General features: G+C 29.6%; 1 protein-coding gene across 2 annotated transcripts in view; it reads right to left on the bottom strand.

The window, feature by feature from the left end:
- The window catches only part of LOC118187713 (elongation factor-like GTPase 1), a 352,553-nt gene that overhangs the window by 312,736 nt on the left and 22,892 nt on the right, over positions 1-16,925 (bottom strand). For both annotated transcript variants that reach the window (XM_085810767.1, XM_085810768.1), the window contains exons 3-6: positions 10,640-10,707; positions 10,441-10,525; positions 6,265-6,398; positions 817-954 (exon numbers count right to left, since the gene is read on the bottom strand). In XM_085810767.1, coding sequence (XP_085666893.1) covers positions 817-954; positions 6,265-6,398; positions 10,441-10,525; positions 10,640-10,707 — 425 coding nt within the window. The remainder of the gene's footprint in view (positions 1-816; positions 955-6,264; positions 6,399-10,440; positions 10,526-10,639; positions 10,708-16,925) is intronic.

Genomic DNA, 16,925 nt, shown 5'->3' with positions numbered 1-16,925 from the left:
ATCCTTATTCATAGCAATTTGACAGGTATCATTATGAATTTCTGGATATGTTGAATTATTCTCAATTTTTTTTCAAAAATTCTGAAATTAAAAATCTTTTCTGATTCAGCACGTGCATTCCATAATTAACCCTTTGATAGCTATGAGGACATATATACGTCCAGCAAAAACTATTGGTGTGACCTATGGCTGCATATGTGCATCTGATACAAGCCATCAGTGTAGACTATGGATGCAAATGCGTGCTTGGTGAAAGCTTTGGCTGTTCATTGCTGTCTCACATGTATATTCAGAAATTATTTCTATCGTATATGTCTAACACTCATAGAAATCTCATATCTCATTTGTTACTTAGCAACAAGAAAAAATGAAATCCCATTTATTTGGTCAGTCTTCTGTGGCTGCATGCCACACATGTGAAGTGCTTCAACTTAGAGCAGTTAGCAGTTAAAGGGTTAATCCTCTTAAGATACATAAAACAAGGAAGACACATTGAAATAAAATCATAAAATTAAAAAATTATTCCTTACTTTGCATAAAACACACAGCTGAAGCAGCGAAAAGTTAAAATTTGTTACTTCATTGTAAGGTTCTATATTGGACCCACAAAGAAAATAGTTCTTTGATTATCATATATAATATTTTAGAGAAAAACTCTTATATTGAAGTCTTTTAATTTTAAATAGTCTAAACATATTTCAAATTCAGTTATCAACCAGCAATAAATTAAATTTTGAAACATTTAGTAATTGTTTTTGAAAGATTCAAACATATAAATCATTTTTAAGATATCTGGAATGAAAGATGGGATAATACCTGTTCTAAAATCTGAACTAAATGTGCATATGCATCAAGAGGGGTTAATTTCCATTCAAAAATAAGACGGTCAATTTTGTTCAATACAAGTAAAGGGCGGATATGTTCCTTCCATGTCTGCTGCAAGGCAACCTTAGTCTGCAAGAAAACCAATTTTATATTACTAATAATGCTAAAGAATACATAAAGAAACTAAATAAATAACAGAAACTATTAATACAAGACAAATAAATAAAAAAATATTAATATCAAACAAATCTGAAGGCACAAAACAATCTTGGACAGATAATTCCATTCCACACACATGATGGAATGTTCATTATCATAGGCATTATTTAATTTTTTTTCATCAACTATTGATGAAAAAAAATTATTATTCACTGATCATCTAAAACTACTGACTGGAACATTGAAAAGTTATTATAATCTATTGCAACTACTAGTTTCAATTAATTTTGTTGGCAATGGCTAAAAGTATTCTGTAAAGCTTAAATTCTTAAAACTATTAAATTTTTCTTTTAAATGTCAGAAGCCAGTGCTCTAAAACTCAAATTGCATGTGAGCCACATGCATGACCTGAAAGCAATTGGTGGGTAGCATGCATAACCTGAAAGCAACTGTAAGAACAGAATTTTTTAATGAAATTTCAAAATAAATTTTAACTTAATTTCAAATTTCACTTACTAAATATTTATCCAAAAAATACATAAGCAATAATGATGCAAAGGAAAAAATTCACATCTTGTTTATTTTGTATCTGTAACAAATTTCTGTTAATTGCATGTCGTAATTCAAATGTACTAGCAGCTAAATATTAAATTTTTGAACTGACATTTATTTCAAACAATTCTTACAGGTTGAATCAACCACTAAATAACTTATTTTTAACATAAGCATAAAATGAACAAATTATAAAAACTTACCACATTTCCAGAGAAAACTTCCCCAGAGGAACAAAACTTGAGAGTATATAATGAAAACTTATTTTCTTTGTTTTGTGCATTAAATTTTTTATTGACACACGCAGAAAAAATACACATAAATGCATATGACTACACGTAAATAATTGTACATTTCTCTATTTTCTGCTACAGCTTGACACTTAATGGCATTTTGAGTCTTGTAGTGTTTGTAGCCATGGAGAAAAATTGCTGGTTACTATTTTCATCATGGATTGTAGATGTTCAAAGGTCAATAGGATTCTTTTCTTAAATGGTTTATTTATAAAAAAGTGATTATTCTTACCGAAAAATTCACGACTGAGAATATTTATCTTTCAACAAGTGTAAATAAAAGTTAATGAGATCGGTATCTTGAAATCTTTGAACACGATATATACAGCACTACAAATTAATTAGTTCCATTTGTAGATCTCTTAGTGTGCTATTCACAACCACTTTTAATAGTAATGAAAATAATTTAAAATTGGACTCCAAATTTCTTTAAAATGCCTTCAAATTCTTGTCATAATAATGTTATTTTTCTTGCATATTCTTGGCATTTTTTATTTGGTATAACAGGACAGAATTTAAGGCATAGAAAATGTGTAAACTGTTTTCATTTCAGTCATGTTTCTCACATTTGCATTTTAACTTTAACAGAAGCATGCACTTCAGTGATTCTATTATGTTTACCCTTTGATTGCAGTTCTTTATTTAGAATATTTAAATGAGCAGTTAAATCAAAGAGAAATGCTAAATCTATAATCCATGTATCATTAGTTCTTCAATGGTTTTACTTTTTTGCATCATGAAAATTTTGATTCCAATTATTAAATCAAAAATTTTGTTTTAATACAGCTCCTTGACTTACCCACATCAACTCATTATAATAAATCATTTCTCTGTCCTCACTTTAAAATTCAAAACAACAAATTGAATACAAGAAATTCTTGATTATTCACGTGGATAAAGTTTGCTGCTTTAATTACCGTATTTGACGGCATATAAGATGCACTTTTTTTCCTAAATTTGGTCTCAAAAAGTTACCTGCGTCTTATACATGAAGGACACAGGTTAACTTTCAATACTGAATGCTATTTTTAGCCTGGATAAAGGTCTAGACACACATAACTTCATCTACATCTACATGTGTCTTCTAAATAAGGGTGCGTCTTATATGCTGTCAAATACGGTAGTTTCCATAATATCATCTGTTTGCAAACTTTTGGCAAAAAATTATTCTAAATGAATAAAACAAAGTATAGCTTAAAACTTGTTCTGAAAATTTTCTTCTTTCACTATATTTCTTAATTTTACCATTACTCCATTTTCTCAAAAACCATAGCAACTATATCATCACTTGCAAATCCAATCCTTTTAGCTCAATTTAATTTATATTTATCGATTACAGTTTTAATCCAGAAAAAATATTCTGTGCTACAGTTTATTCTTTCATAGGAATCATTTCCAGTAATTCTTCAACTACTCAACTTCCAGTACTTTCTCAACTACTATTCATCAGTAACACTTTGTATGAAAATGGCAAGCTGTGCTATATCTATGATGTTAGTACTCTCATCAACTGCTATTGAGAATGCTGCATAATCTATAATTTTTTCATTTAATTGACATCATAAATCACTAGTGATTTTGTTAATATGTTCCGCTACTGTGTTGGTTGGCGAACTAATATTTTTAAATACTTGCTGTTTGACAGGACAAAGAAGTTCAGCAGATTTAATTAAACAATCTAATGGATTAACCACCACAAAATGGTTTTGAACTCTTTGCAGTTATGTGCATGAGAACAAAACTTACATAAAATGTTGCTCCACTGGATTTATTTGCTTCCATAATAGATTTAAAAAAAAAAAAAAAAATTGCTGTTAATGTAAGCCAGATTTTAAAATGTGCAATTTTTCTTCCCTCAGTCTACTTTCCCAAATTTCAAATTTTTCTTCACGATTCATGCCATAATGATGACATAAGTTACATTCTTTTGGAACTGATATTCTCTTGCTAAAAATAAAACATACTGCTTTATTATGGATGAAACTACAAAAGTATGTAACTTTCCATTTATTTTGAAAAACACACTGTTCTCCTGTCACTTTTTCTTTATCTTTGTTATATATTGTTTGCAGGTTAATCTCTTAATTAAAGTACAATTTATAACTTTATTTACAACTTTAATTCAACAAGAAGAATTTTCATATGAAAGCAACAAACATTTCACACAATTTCAAATGACTAGTACTGATGTAATGTAGATTCGATGGCAAGCAGAAATAGTATGTTTTAGAAAGCCATATGTTAAGTTGTCTCCATCTGTTTAACAATATGAGTTGTATAGCTGTACACCGAGCTTAATAGCTAGTGACTGACTCAAGCAGAGTAAAAGTATCAACTAATTAGGAGTTAAAAATGGACAAATTAGAATATAAAAGTTTTAACAACTGTCGGCTGGTGAATAAAATAATTGATGGCACTGATGTCTCACTTTAGCCCAGTCATGTGGCCTGGTATGCAGTCATACAAAGTCTACAATTTTTTCACTTAACACACATCATAAATCTATTCCATCTATTTCTTTTTTAATCAATAGCAGTCACACATATATAAACACAATCCACATTGTTCCTAATGTTGTTTATATTTAAAATTTTTATTTTCTGAGATGCAATGATAAATATTCCCCCCCCCCTTGCTTCTTTCTTTTGCAGGTATGTCAGAGCATTCTTATGTATGTGCTATGTATGTACTTTTGAGTAGTGCGCCAGTGCTAGCTTTGAGCTCAACAGGAAAACAGGAATGTAATGACTGCTGAAATGTTTGCTAGTGTGTGTGTGTTTTTTTTTTTTTTTTTTTTTTTTTTTTTTTTTTTTTTTTTCATTTTCTTAATAAACACTATATTGCAATCCATTGACCAGTGAGTTTTTGCTACATTGAAATCTCTAAGCAATGTATCAAAACAAATACATAACTGAAATGTATTGGTGGGGCGTCTAAATGGCTTCTTTTTATTGCTCCTTAAAACACACTCACAGAAATGGTACAAGTCTTTCAATAATACATTAAATAAATAAAATATTGACAAATCAAATATTTATATAGTTTTATTTAGTTAGTCCCATATAAATAACAGTACAGTAATACATCAACAAAGTCTGGGAAATTTGTTGAGCCTATATCACAAGTTTAGGTTTATTTTATTATGGCAAAGCCTTGAGGGCTATCTGCCTAAGAGGAGGAATACCTTTGTAGAGGACTTTCTATGGGAAACTGGCTCATGTACACATTACACATGGGAAAAACCACTAAAATGCCCATGCAGCCAGCCTGTTTGCTGCATTTGAACCTTGGACCGAACTACTAGTGTTCAGCGATTTTACCATTTGGCCACTGGTGAGAAGCATATTCTCACTGTTGTTTAATAAATAATATTAATTAATTCAAATGTCTTAATTGTAAATAATGTTTTTAAAATGCATGTTTTTCGTAATTAACTTTTTGTTCTCTAAATATTGCAATATGAATACTTGTGCACTTTTGCTTTTCTTGGAATTTTGCCGTCATATATTTCTTTGCAGCAACAAACTGCATCGTTTATCAGTTGGAAAACTGTTTGTCAAGCATAAACCATGTAATTCATTATGTTCAATATAGAAATCAACTTATATAAGAAGCTCTAACTATTCAGCTGCTGATTCTCCTGCAACGACTTCTGTACAGTTGTCATTGTCTAGTTCGTCTTCCATTCTTCATAAGCCTATATTATCTGTGTTAATCAGGATTCCATTATCTAATTCACTAGTTTTTTTATTAGATGCATTCAATCACGTTGACAGAATTTAATTAATTAAAAACTTAGTTGCTTCCCATTTTCACTATGTTATTAATGACTTCAGCAAACTGAAGTTAAAACCAATGCAATCATCTGCACAGTAGGATATGATTTGTTTTCATATTGTCCTCATATTGCTAGTTGTTAATTCATGCCCTGCTTCACCTAAAGTTTTAATAACATTTCTGATATATTGCATAACATAAAAAACACATATCCTCATAAAAATAAAACCCATGAAAGGAAACTTGAATGTGAATATGGGGGAAGGGACTGATTATTTATGGATTAAAAACAATTTTGTGTGCTAATTCGTAAGAATTTATTTTTTACTTTTCTAATTTAAAATTGTAAAACTGGACTACAGTAAATGAAAAGATATTGAAGCCATATTAAGTGAGGTATTACAATACAAATTTTATAAAGTTTTTAATTTTTTTTTTTAATTTTAGAAAATTATCAAAAATGGAAGTTTTACTAGAAAACTATAGACTATTTTATAAATCCCCAAAAGCTGCTCTGTAGTTCAAATAAATATATAAAAATAAAAACAAAGTTCAAATACAGCCTCCGTGAATATTTTTCTCTTAACAGTTATCCTTAGTCACTTATGACTAATATAACTTAATTAGGTTTAAAAAAATCAATCATGCTAATAATTACTTGAGGATACACTCCTTCTACTACATCAACAAGAATAAGAGCTCCATCACACAATCTAACTGCAGTAGAAATTTCTCCAGCAAAGTCCACATGTCCAGGAGAATCAATAAGATTAACTAAATAATTCTGTCCGTCTGTAATAAAAAAATAGGATAAAAATCTAAAAGGTTAAAAGAAACTAAAATGCAGCACAGCGGAATGATGGAAAATTCTATTCACATAAACATATATTTTTTATAAAATATGAGTATAAACACATTATTTTTTTCACAAAAATAGTTATTTTAGATTAGAAAACTCACTATTTATACAATCATTCATTTGCTTTCATTTACAGCCAAATATATTTCCTCATTTAGTACAAAAGACTTTTATCTGATTGTCAAATGCAGATGACAGATTACTAAAACCAAATGATATTTTTTTTATCAAAATTCACTTTACCTTTGTTTAAGCAAAATGCAGTGCTCATTTATCAATAATATTCTAATTTTTCAAAACAAGTTATTTTTATTTTACTTTTAAACATATAAAAGATAATCATATTCTTAAAATTTCCTTACTAAATGCATTAGAATAGAGAATAGGAGGATGGAAAAAGACTGTAAATGTGAAGGTTAAAAAAAATCCTACAAATTTTAGATTATTATTATTATCATACCTGCCAACCTCTAAAGATAAAAATTCAGAAGATTTCTCCCCCAAATTCAGAAGAACATGAAGAATTAATATCATGCTTTGATATTAAAAAAATAACAATTTATACAAACAGAAAAAAGAAAATTGTACTTACATTAGTAAATCTCAATTAAGTAGTAACTAAAAAATTTATTAGGAAACATAAAACAAGAACTTAAATGTTACACAAAAAAATTATTGCAATGAATTTAGAGTGCATTTTTGGGCTTTAGCCAAAAATTCTTTGGAAAATTTCCTGTCATAACAATTAGTTTCCTCATAACATTTAGCAATCAAAATGTTTTCTAGAGTTTTTGGTGAAATTGAAGAACGAAACATAGTTTTGTTTTTCTTCACAACACTGAAGACTCTCTCGCACTCAGCATTACTGTGTGGAATTACGGGAATAGCACATAAAACTCTTGCTAGTCTATCATATTTTGGTGTTCCATCAGCTCTTTTTATTCTTTTTAAGGTACCAACGAGGACATCAAGTCTATCTTCTGCAGAACTGGCAAAGTCTTCAAACTGTGCAGCAGAAAATTGGTTCTGTAGTTCATTAAAGCATCATTATGGCATTCATTTTCTTAAATTGTTAACAAAAATGGAAATTTATCAATAAAAAAATGAATTTTTTCAAAAGATGAATTTTCAATTTGTTTCAAATTTGCCACTTCAGCATTTAAAAGAACTTCATTTTGCAAAGGAAACTTCCTTACAATGTAATCACAGGCTGAGGAAAAGTACTTTCTAACACATTGAAAAAATTCTTTTTTCTCATGATCTTTCAAAGAATTTACAAGTTCCCTGGTTTGATTTCCAATTATAAGATCATTGTCATCCTTTTGATTTGCCAAACTATTATAAGCAATACGAATCAACACATTGTTTTTCACAATGGACGGTTTTACAAACTTAGTATAAAGTTCTTTCAAAGATCATTAAGAATTTGGATAAGCAGGGGAGATTTTGGCGAAGCTGATTGTAGAAGGGTATTTACACTTTCAAAAATCTTAATGGCACTTAACACAAAACTACAATATGCTTTGTTCAAATCCGAAGAAAGAAGATAGAAAATCCTTTCCTCCCGGCTAATAGAAGACTGTTTCTTCTTCCCTTCAACTTCTTTAACAAAGTTGACCTTTGAGGAGTCTTCTAAGCATTTTCTTTTTAAAGGGTTTGATTCATGTGTTGGCCTTTCCCTTTTAAAGCAATTTGATTAGAAGCAAAGTTTTTTTTCGGAATCTTATATGCCGACAAATTTGATGGGATCTGTGGTTTCGTTTTGGTCTCTTCGTGGAAATATTTTAGCAATGCATCCCACTGTTCAATAAACCTTCCTAGCACTCTGTCTAAGGATAACCATCTTGTGCATACATGTTTCAGAATTTTTCTCGTTTCACCAGAGCACAGTTCTTGGAAATTCTTTAGGTTTTCTTTCCTTTTTACAATTTTTTCCAGATAGACACATCAATCAGAAGCTGGTCAATATTTAATGGTAAAGCAGCTGCAGCTTTTTCTGCTGCCAAATTAATTAAATGGCATGGGGATCCAATAACAATTAATTCATTTTGTTCTTTTTTGAGGAAAGAGGCTACACCCTTTTTGTAACCCACTATGACATGAGCATTATCTGCACCAAATGAAATGCAGTTTGATATTGGAATGTTAAGTTGTTTCAACTCATTAATTACCAAGGAGGCAATATTTTCCCCCTTAGCATCTCCATTTAACAATGGAAGATGCAAAAGATCAGTTTTCATTTCATTAGAAACATCACAGAAATATGTGACAAAGATGGGGTAAAGCTTCCAATCGCTGTCGTTAATGCCATCGATTAACACCGAAAATGCTGAATTCTGGGGGTGCAGCTATCGTTTTACTTTGTGCATCGCAAGTAATTTCGTTCACAATAGAAGATGTTTTCGTGTGAGCACAAGCATATTTCTCAGCAATCTTGGAGTCGGGAAACATCCGTCTGAAAAGTTGACTGGCGTGATCGGCAGCCCTTAGCAGCACGTTGTGTTCGATGAGGAATGCAGTAAACAAACACTCTGCCAAAATGACATCGGCATCTGAATTCGTAGCCGAATTTGAAAAAAAATTATCCACTTTCTTTGACGTTGTCGAAGGCGAAGCATTAACTTCATGCTTTTTAGACTTAACATGCTTCACAATGTCGCTTCTTCCACTGTGACTTATTATGAAGTCACACACGCACACATTGCAAAATGCATAGTTATTTCCTTTGAAGGATTCTTTAATTGTTAGAAATTCAGCTTTGTAGGCAGGCCAAAAATATTGAGAATACGGTTATTTTGAACTCATTTCGTAACAACAACATATTAAGAAAATTCGTAGCACGTGCAAACAAAAAAACAAAACAAAAAAAAACAAAAAAAAAAAAAAAAAACAATGCGACAATCCATGCTTGCTGAGTAATTCCCTTGCTGCTGAAGCGAACGCGATAAAAATAATCTGGCGCCCACAAAGAAAAGAGTGGGAAAAACAAGTTCAGCGCAATGGATTGGCTGATTAAGCGGCAAGTTGGGAGAAACCGCAGGTTACTGGATTTGAAGTAGTCGGTAGTTGGTGGTAAAACACGATGCAATCAGCGAAAATCGCTGAATTGGCGAAAAATTCTAAAATTTCGACAAAAATCATTAAAAACACTTGAAAAAGGAAAAAAATCGTAAAGACAAACGCATTTTCGTAAAAATTACGAAAAATTCGTAAAAGTTGGCAGGTACGACGTATTATGCAATATAATCTCAAGTTTAAATTCATTCATGAACATACTGAAATATTTGAACTCTCCTCTATATGTACATTTATAGAAAGTGCATACATGCAATTCTTTAATAGAAACGATAACTTCTTTGACCAAACATAATACCAAAAAAATTATCTGCCTTAGGATGAAGAGTAAATTTCTGCATTTAAAAATTACTGTGAAAATGTAAGAAAATTAAAATTTTTTTTAATTGAATTCTTTAAAAAAAAAAAAAAAAAAGGTTAATAATTTACAGATACAAAATAAATTTAACTGACTTAACTAATAATAGAGAAAATTAATTAATAAAAAATATGATGAAATATAAATTAAATTTAGCACTATGAAATAAAATTGAGTATTAATTAAACATATGTTCATATCTTTATGCATATAATCAATCTATGGAGAAGGAGAATCAAATTTTGCATAAAAAGCAAACCGGAATATTCGAGTAAGTTTAGTACTGAGTAACTGAGACATAATAAACACAATTTAAATTACAACTAATCAATGTCAGATATAGAACTGTATGTTTTAATCAACCTACCTGCTAAAATATGTAATTTTCTATGAAAAATTTTGAAAGAAAAGAAACAATCATTTTTTTTTTTTTTTTTTTTTTTTGTAAAATAACAAAGAGCAGATATGAAATTTATATCAATAAACTAAAACAAGATGCAAACAATGACATTATTTATGAAAAGAAGAAAATTTTTATATACCTTTCTGATAATGAACAGCACAGGAACTAGATTTCATAGTAATTCCCCTTTCTTGTTCATCTTTTCTACTATCCAAGTACCTGATCTGCAAGAGAAAAATCAAAGCATAGCATTTGTAGTGTACTACAATTTAACAAATTATCTGTATGTAACATTACAATTTAACAAATTATCTGTATGTAAGAGCTATAAGTTTTACCTTTCCTGCAAGTCTTTGAGATATGATACCATTACTAGCTAAAACGGAATCAGCAAGAGTGGTTTTTCCTGAAAATATTAAAAATTAATCCAAAATTTTTTTAAACAAAAAGCAAAATTCTTATATTTTCTACTGAAAAGCAATTTTTTTTAACATCTGCAGAAGAAAATGAATGAAATTATTAAGTCATGAAATATTATAATTATTAATTCATAACAATTCATTTTTATTAAAACATTATAAATATAAACAATAAAACTCCTTTTTAATATAAATTGTTTAATTTACATTACCTTCTACTGTAGCATGGTAAAAAAAAAAAAAAAAAACTTTGATTAATAGCAACTATAAATTATTGAAAATACTGCAAACGCTTAAGAAAATTTTTGTACCCAATACAATTTAGTATTTTCAGGTAAACACAACATTATACATTTTATAAAAATATAGAAATGATACAATTCATGAATAACATATGCTTTACAAAATATGAGTTTGCATATTGTTATTAATTTTCAGTAACTCCTCATTAAAAAATTCTATGCCATTTGAACACAAATTACAGAAGTAACAATTCTGCAGAGGATACCTAGTAGTACTAATTTAATCCACAAAATTCAATGACCTTTTATTAAATCTCTCAAATTACCATATTTACTTGCATATTATGCCTCCCTTTCATGTTATTTTTCTTAGCTTTTTCAGCATATGATTTATAAACTTCTCATTAATAACAAAAACATAAAATGCATCTCCAGATAGGAAAGTACATTAAGTAAGTATTAAAATTAATAACTTCAGTTACTCTTTTTAAAAACACAAAATATAGTGTTTATAACATGTTTATTCATATGTACTTTTCAATATCCTATATTCTTCATTTAGCCTTTTATTTAGAAATGGTATGCATTGAATAACTGTACCCTCTAAATTTTCAAGAATTAAAATTGCAAAGAGAAGGGGGAAATATGTGAGTAAATACAATACTTATTTCCTAAAATTAAAAAAAAATTTCATTACATAATTATGGATATCAAGAATTTTTTTCCCTCTTAAAGCAGTTTTTTTTTTTTTTTTTTTTTTTTTTTTTTTTGCTAACAGGGAACCACTTAATACTGAATATAAATATTGACATGAAATCTAACTACATGGTGGCAACTCTTATGATACATAAAGCTTCACAAAAAATATAATTATTTTACATATAAACAAGTACAAAGTTTAATGTGTACAATATGGTACAATGTGTTAATGATGATAATGTTCCTCTGCATGATGCTGAATTTCTGCAATTCCTTGATGTTATTTTAGGTAAAAACAGATTATTGTATACGTGAAGAGAAAGAAAACTATATGGAGTGATCTGCTTACCCTGAAAAAAATTGGTACTGTTCTGTTACTGGGACTTGATTGAGAAATGTATGTATGTATGTATTCATGCACATATGAATTGAAATATATGTTCATGTGTGTATACACATACATGCATACACATGTGTATGAATACATATATTCCTGAATTTGGTCCCAATTACAGAAGAGTGCCAAAAAATCAATGAATTACACAATTTTAAAAATAATGCCAAATTTTCTCATTTTTTTTTTCCCTCCTAGCATTTTAGAGACAGGTTCTGAAAATTAAAAATATATTTGCATTATTTTTCTCTTCATCAAAAAGATCAGACAGCGAGCTCCTCTGAATTTTAAAATTAACTCATCCACTTTTGTCTTACTAACTAAGGTAAACCCTCCCAAACTACTTGTGAAAGTCAAACTGAACCTTTCCCTTCGAAGTGTTGAACTTTATGCAAGCTTAATATAAGAACTGACCAATCAAATCAAAGCAAATATGAACTGACATTTAGTCTATGGCTTCATTCAGTCAGCTACACATTCACATTCTATAATTATTTAAGGCCTAAGAAGTAGCAGAGACAACATTAATCTTTCAGCAGACGCACATGCGTAAATTTTATGACAAACACGCTGTATCTTAAAAAACAGTTATGTACAGTACAGAAAATGTCTGTAGATTATTGCTGCTCCTCTATGCGTTCCATCCCTTTGAGATGAAATGGGTTGATCCTGTTTCCAAGGTCAAGTTTCAATTTTCGAAAAAGTTTTATGCAGTATTGTACTTTATCTGGAAAATTTATAATGCATGCCTGCTCTTGCTAGTAGATTTAATAATTATTTTTTACATCTTTTAAAGTTTTGTTTTTATAATAATGTTTTATTATGTACATTATACTGAGTTATTAATTTACTGTACAAAGTTTAAAACTATATATTTCATATATTTTTGGCAATATGTCTTCAAAACTGATAAAATGGGAAGATATTCCACATATTCTTCAAGAATTGTCTGATGAAGAAAATGAAAGGACTGATGTGAGAGTGTTTTTGGATAGAGAAAGTGATCTTAGTCAGGAAAATATCAAAGTAAATTGTATCAGCAGTATCTGAGCAATCTAAATCTGAACATGATGAAGAAGAATCAGTTGAAGATGAAGAGATGATGAAGAAGAATCAATTGAAGATGAAGACTTTTATATTGGCAAGGACAAAATTACTAAATGGCGTAAAATGCAATATGTCAAGTTTTCCAAAACTAAAAAGTTGAACACTGTGAAAGTTCTTCTTGTCATGAAAAGTTTTGTAAAAGATATAGATGATAAAATTGGATCATTTATGAAGATAATAGATGTACATATGATTGATGAAATTCTGAAATATACCAGCCAATATATGTCATCTGAGTGGGGAAACATAATTATTCAAGAAAATGAGACTGCCAGGATATTACAAGATGTGAAATGATGCCATATTTTGGATTATTGTATTTGATGAGTAAAAAAAATGCCAATGTCAAGGAGTTATTTATAAATGATGGCACAGGAGTGCAAATTTCAAGAGCAGTCATGAGTTATTAAAGATTTTTACTTCTAAAAGCCCGTTTCCCCTGCTGCGTATGCAATGTGGTGTCTATGTGTTTCTCAAATCAACAAGCGAATTCACTTTGATTGACATCTGCAATCCGGTCAATGTGCGGTGATGGATGACGTACGGATGGAGTTCAACTTCTATCCGTATATCTGCGAATGCATTGGGGTCACGTGGTAAAAAAGGAGCAATCAGGTGTTGTCACCAAAAATTAATGGTGGAAGAAGTAGCAATGAACACTGGCTTAGAGAAAGAATGTTTTGCTAAAAAATACTTATTTCAGAATTAACATTTTAGTGAGAAACCTGCATACTGAAAAAGACAGCACCAGCTGAATTTAGTTAAAAAAAATAAAAAAATAAGATGACTACAACTACAGTACTAGTTCGCATAGAAAATCAGGCGGTGAAGAAATTCAGATCAAGAAAATCAGGCGCAAAAAATATAATTTCAAGTCTATGAAATAGCAAAATTTGTCCTGACAATTATTTCTTAGTTCTGCATACTCATTTACCTTTAATGAAACTGAACGTCTGACTATATCAAACTGCTGTAGCAAATCAGATATGGCATTAAAAGAGCTGTTATTTTTCTTTTCAAACACGTAAAAACTAAAAACGTTAATTATAAATTAAATTTGATAGCCTTTTAAATATTCCACTGCATTAAAGAGTATGTTAAATTTGTATTTCTCTATTTATATATATACCTTTTTGTCTAGTAAGCGCATGGAATATATTGTTAGCACCCCATTTAACTTCAATTGGAAAGCCACTTTAAAAGATAATATTTTTTGTAAGAAATGTCCTAGAAGCTGAAGAACAAACTCTGATGAATTTTTTAGACAATCGTACACTGAAATAGGACCAAAAAATTTAGTTTTACGAATTAATTTACTTGACGATGTATATAAGCCAAAATTGCATACCATACTTGTGTGATGACAACTTAGTGGTAAAGCCGACGGTAACGTGGTTTAACTTCAAATCCCATATGCTTTTCCCACCCTGTTTGCAACTTAGCTTCTTGTTTCAATATAATAGTAAACTTAGCTTCTTGTTCAATTTAATATTTTATATCTGCCAATGTTTATTTAAATTTTCCCCACAAAAAATTTTGAAAATTATATAATACAAATTTAAAGCATGCTCCCTGTACACACACACACACACACACATATATATACATGTATATATATATATAATGTTGTATGATCTTAAATCCATTTAGTGCAAATACAAGTTATTACTACTTGCGCAATTCATTTCACTTTCATGTGAATGTGCATACATGTGCTCAGACTTTGTTTCCAAAAAACTTAGTATAATAATTGCTTTTAAATTCAGTCCTCTCCAGCTGAAGCAGCGGAATTAATTAATTAAATATTTCCATTTTCATTACCTAATGTGTGTATATATAAAGAAAAAAAGCTTATTTTTATAACTTCTTCTATAAAAAGAGATAAAAATTAAAATTTTTTTAATTAAAAGTAATATTTTATGAATTATGCATAAAATATAACTGTGCATAGTGCATTTTAAAACAAATGAAATTTCTAATAAGTTATCCAGCTATGACCCTGAAGAAATTAAAAATGAAGAAATCGATGCTAAAATTTTATATATTACCTGCTTTCTCCCTAAATTTGGGCATATTTTAAAAATATACAATCTCACGTGGCAGTCAGCGGTATTACAAGCATAGCAAATTTTGTGTAAATATTGTGAACCTTTCTTTACAGTTGATCTGTATTTTTAAAGTACCAACTATTTTTTAATTTTTTTGAATTTTTTATTTTATTTACTTATTTATTTTTTCAATAACAGTACATTTTAGTTTTAATAATGTACAGTCAAAAGTCGTTAATCCGGACTCGTCGGGACTTCGGCGATTCCGGATTATAGATCATCAGTTTAAATCTGGTAAGATGGCATGCAGAAAGAACAATTATGATCTAAAGGGTATCAAAATTTACAAAAAGAAAAAGCTTAATACTTATTTGTTTACTTTATTAAACATTTCCTTCAATGTAAGTTGCTTCGTTTCATGTGATAATACTTTCTCTTTAATTCTATTAAACAGACATAATTTCTTGTTTAGTTACAAAGTTCCGCTGTTCAAGTCCTATAAATGCTGTGTTGAGAATACCGACTAATTTGTCAATCGAAATGTTTTCGTTTTCAATAACCTCTGGGTCACTTTCTTCACTATCGGAAGCGAATTATAATGACGAGGAACTTGATTTAAATCATATCAAAGACGGAGTATATCGAGATGAAATACTACACTTAGTACGGAATTATAAACCAAATAAAATAAAAACATCTGCTCTGAAGATAAGGATAGTGCTGACAGATCAACTTCCAATCCGCAGCGTGAAATTGATAAACATATTTCGGATTTCAAAACATACTTTCGCTTTGTAGATACAAATTACATATTAGTAAATATATATCGGAAATTCTATTTGACATAATCTTTCTAATCTATCATAATCTAATAATGACGTTTCTGCCCCCCCCCCTCTGCCGCAGAGCAGCGTGAAATCGATAAACAGATTTCGGATTTCAAAACATACTTTCGCTTTGTAGTAAATATATATCGGAAATTCTATTTGACATAATCGAAAGTTAAAGCTTACTTTTATAAAATTGCTCTAACAGTCTGCAAAAAATAATAAGCCGGATCCAAGTCGAAGATTAAGGAACAACGCAACCTGCAACATTAACTGAAATAGATAATTAGATAATTTTAGCTTATACCGTCTGTTATACATTAAATGTGCATGCGTAAGCATATTATGAGCATGCGCACACACATGTGCGCAGCCGTAAAGGTCTTATGTGGAAGCTTTGAGGTCCGGATTATAGATTATTCCGGATTATGGGTGTCCAAATTAACGACTTTTGACTGTATATCAGTTTTCAGTTTTTAAGGAATGCAGTGGTACTTTTTGAAGTGTGATTTGCTGTCTTGTCTTGAAGAAACTTAAATCTTTGAAAGTGACTAGTATAAAGCAACGTAATTTCTTCTCTAGATATCAGCCATAAAAAGTTTCTAGTGATAGCATGTTGAGTTGATTCAAAAATTTTTTCCTTTTCTTCTCCTTCTTAATTTTACATTGTTAGAGAATCTTGTGAGAATTACAAAGTCCTTACTAAAACTTACTTTGTAGTTACAGAATCAAGTCTGTACATTTTTTTCTTTTAATTTTCAATAATTAATGCAATCTTTTTTGTTGCAGTCATTTAGGTACACCCATGCTTCATCAAGGATCACAATGTATTTTCCTTTATCTCCTGCTAAACAGTAGTCGTACAAAGGTCTATAAATTGTTCAGCAT

The sequence above is a fragment of the Stegodyphus dumicola genome, chromosome 2 (genome assembly GCF_044657685.1).
Source record: "Stegodyphus dumicola isolate Sdum_Otavi_A_Nest chromosome 2, ASM4465768v1".
NCBI lineage: Eukaryota > Metazoa > Arthropoda > Arachnida > Araneae > Eresidae > Stegodyphus > Stegodyphus dumicola.
Note: the sequence above shows the minus strand (reverse complement) of the source record. Positions and strands in the feature narration are given on the sequence as shown.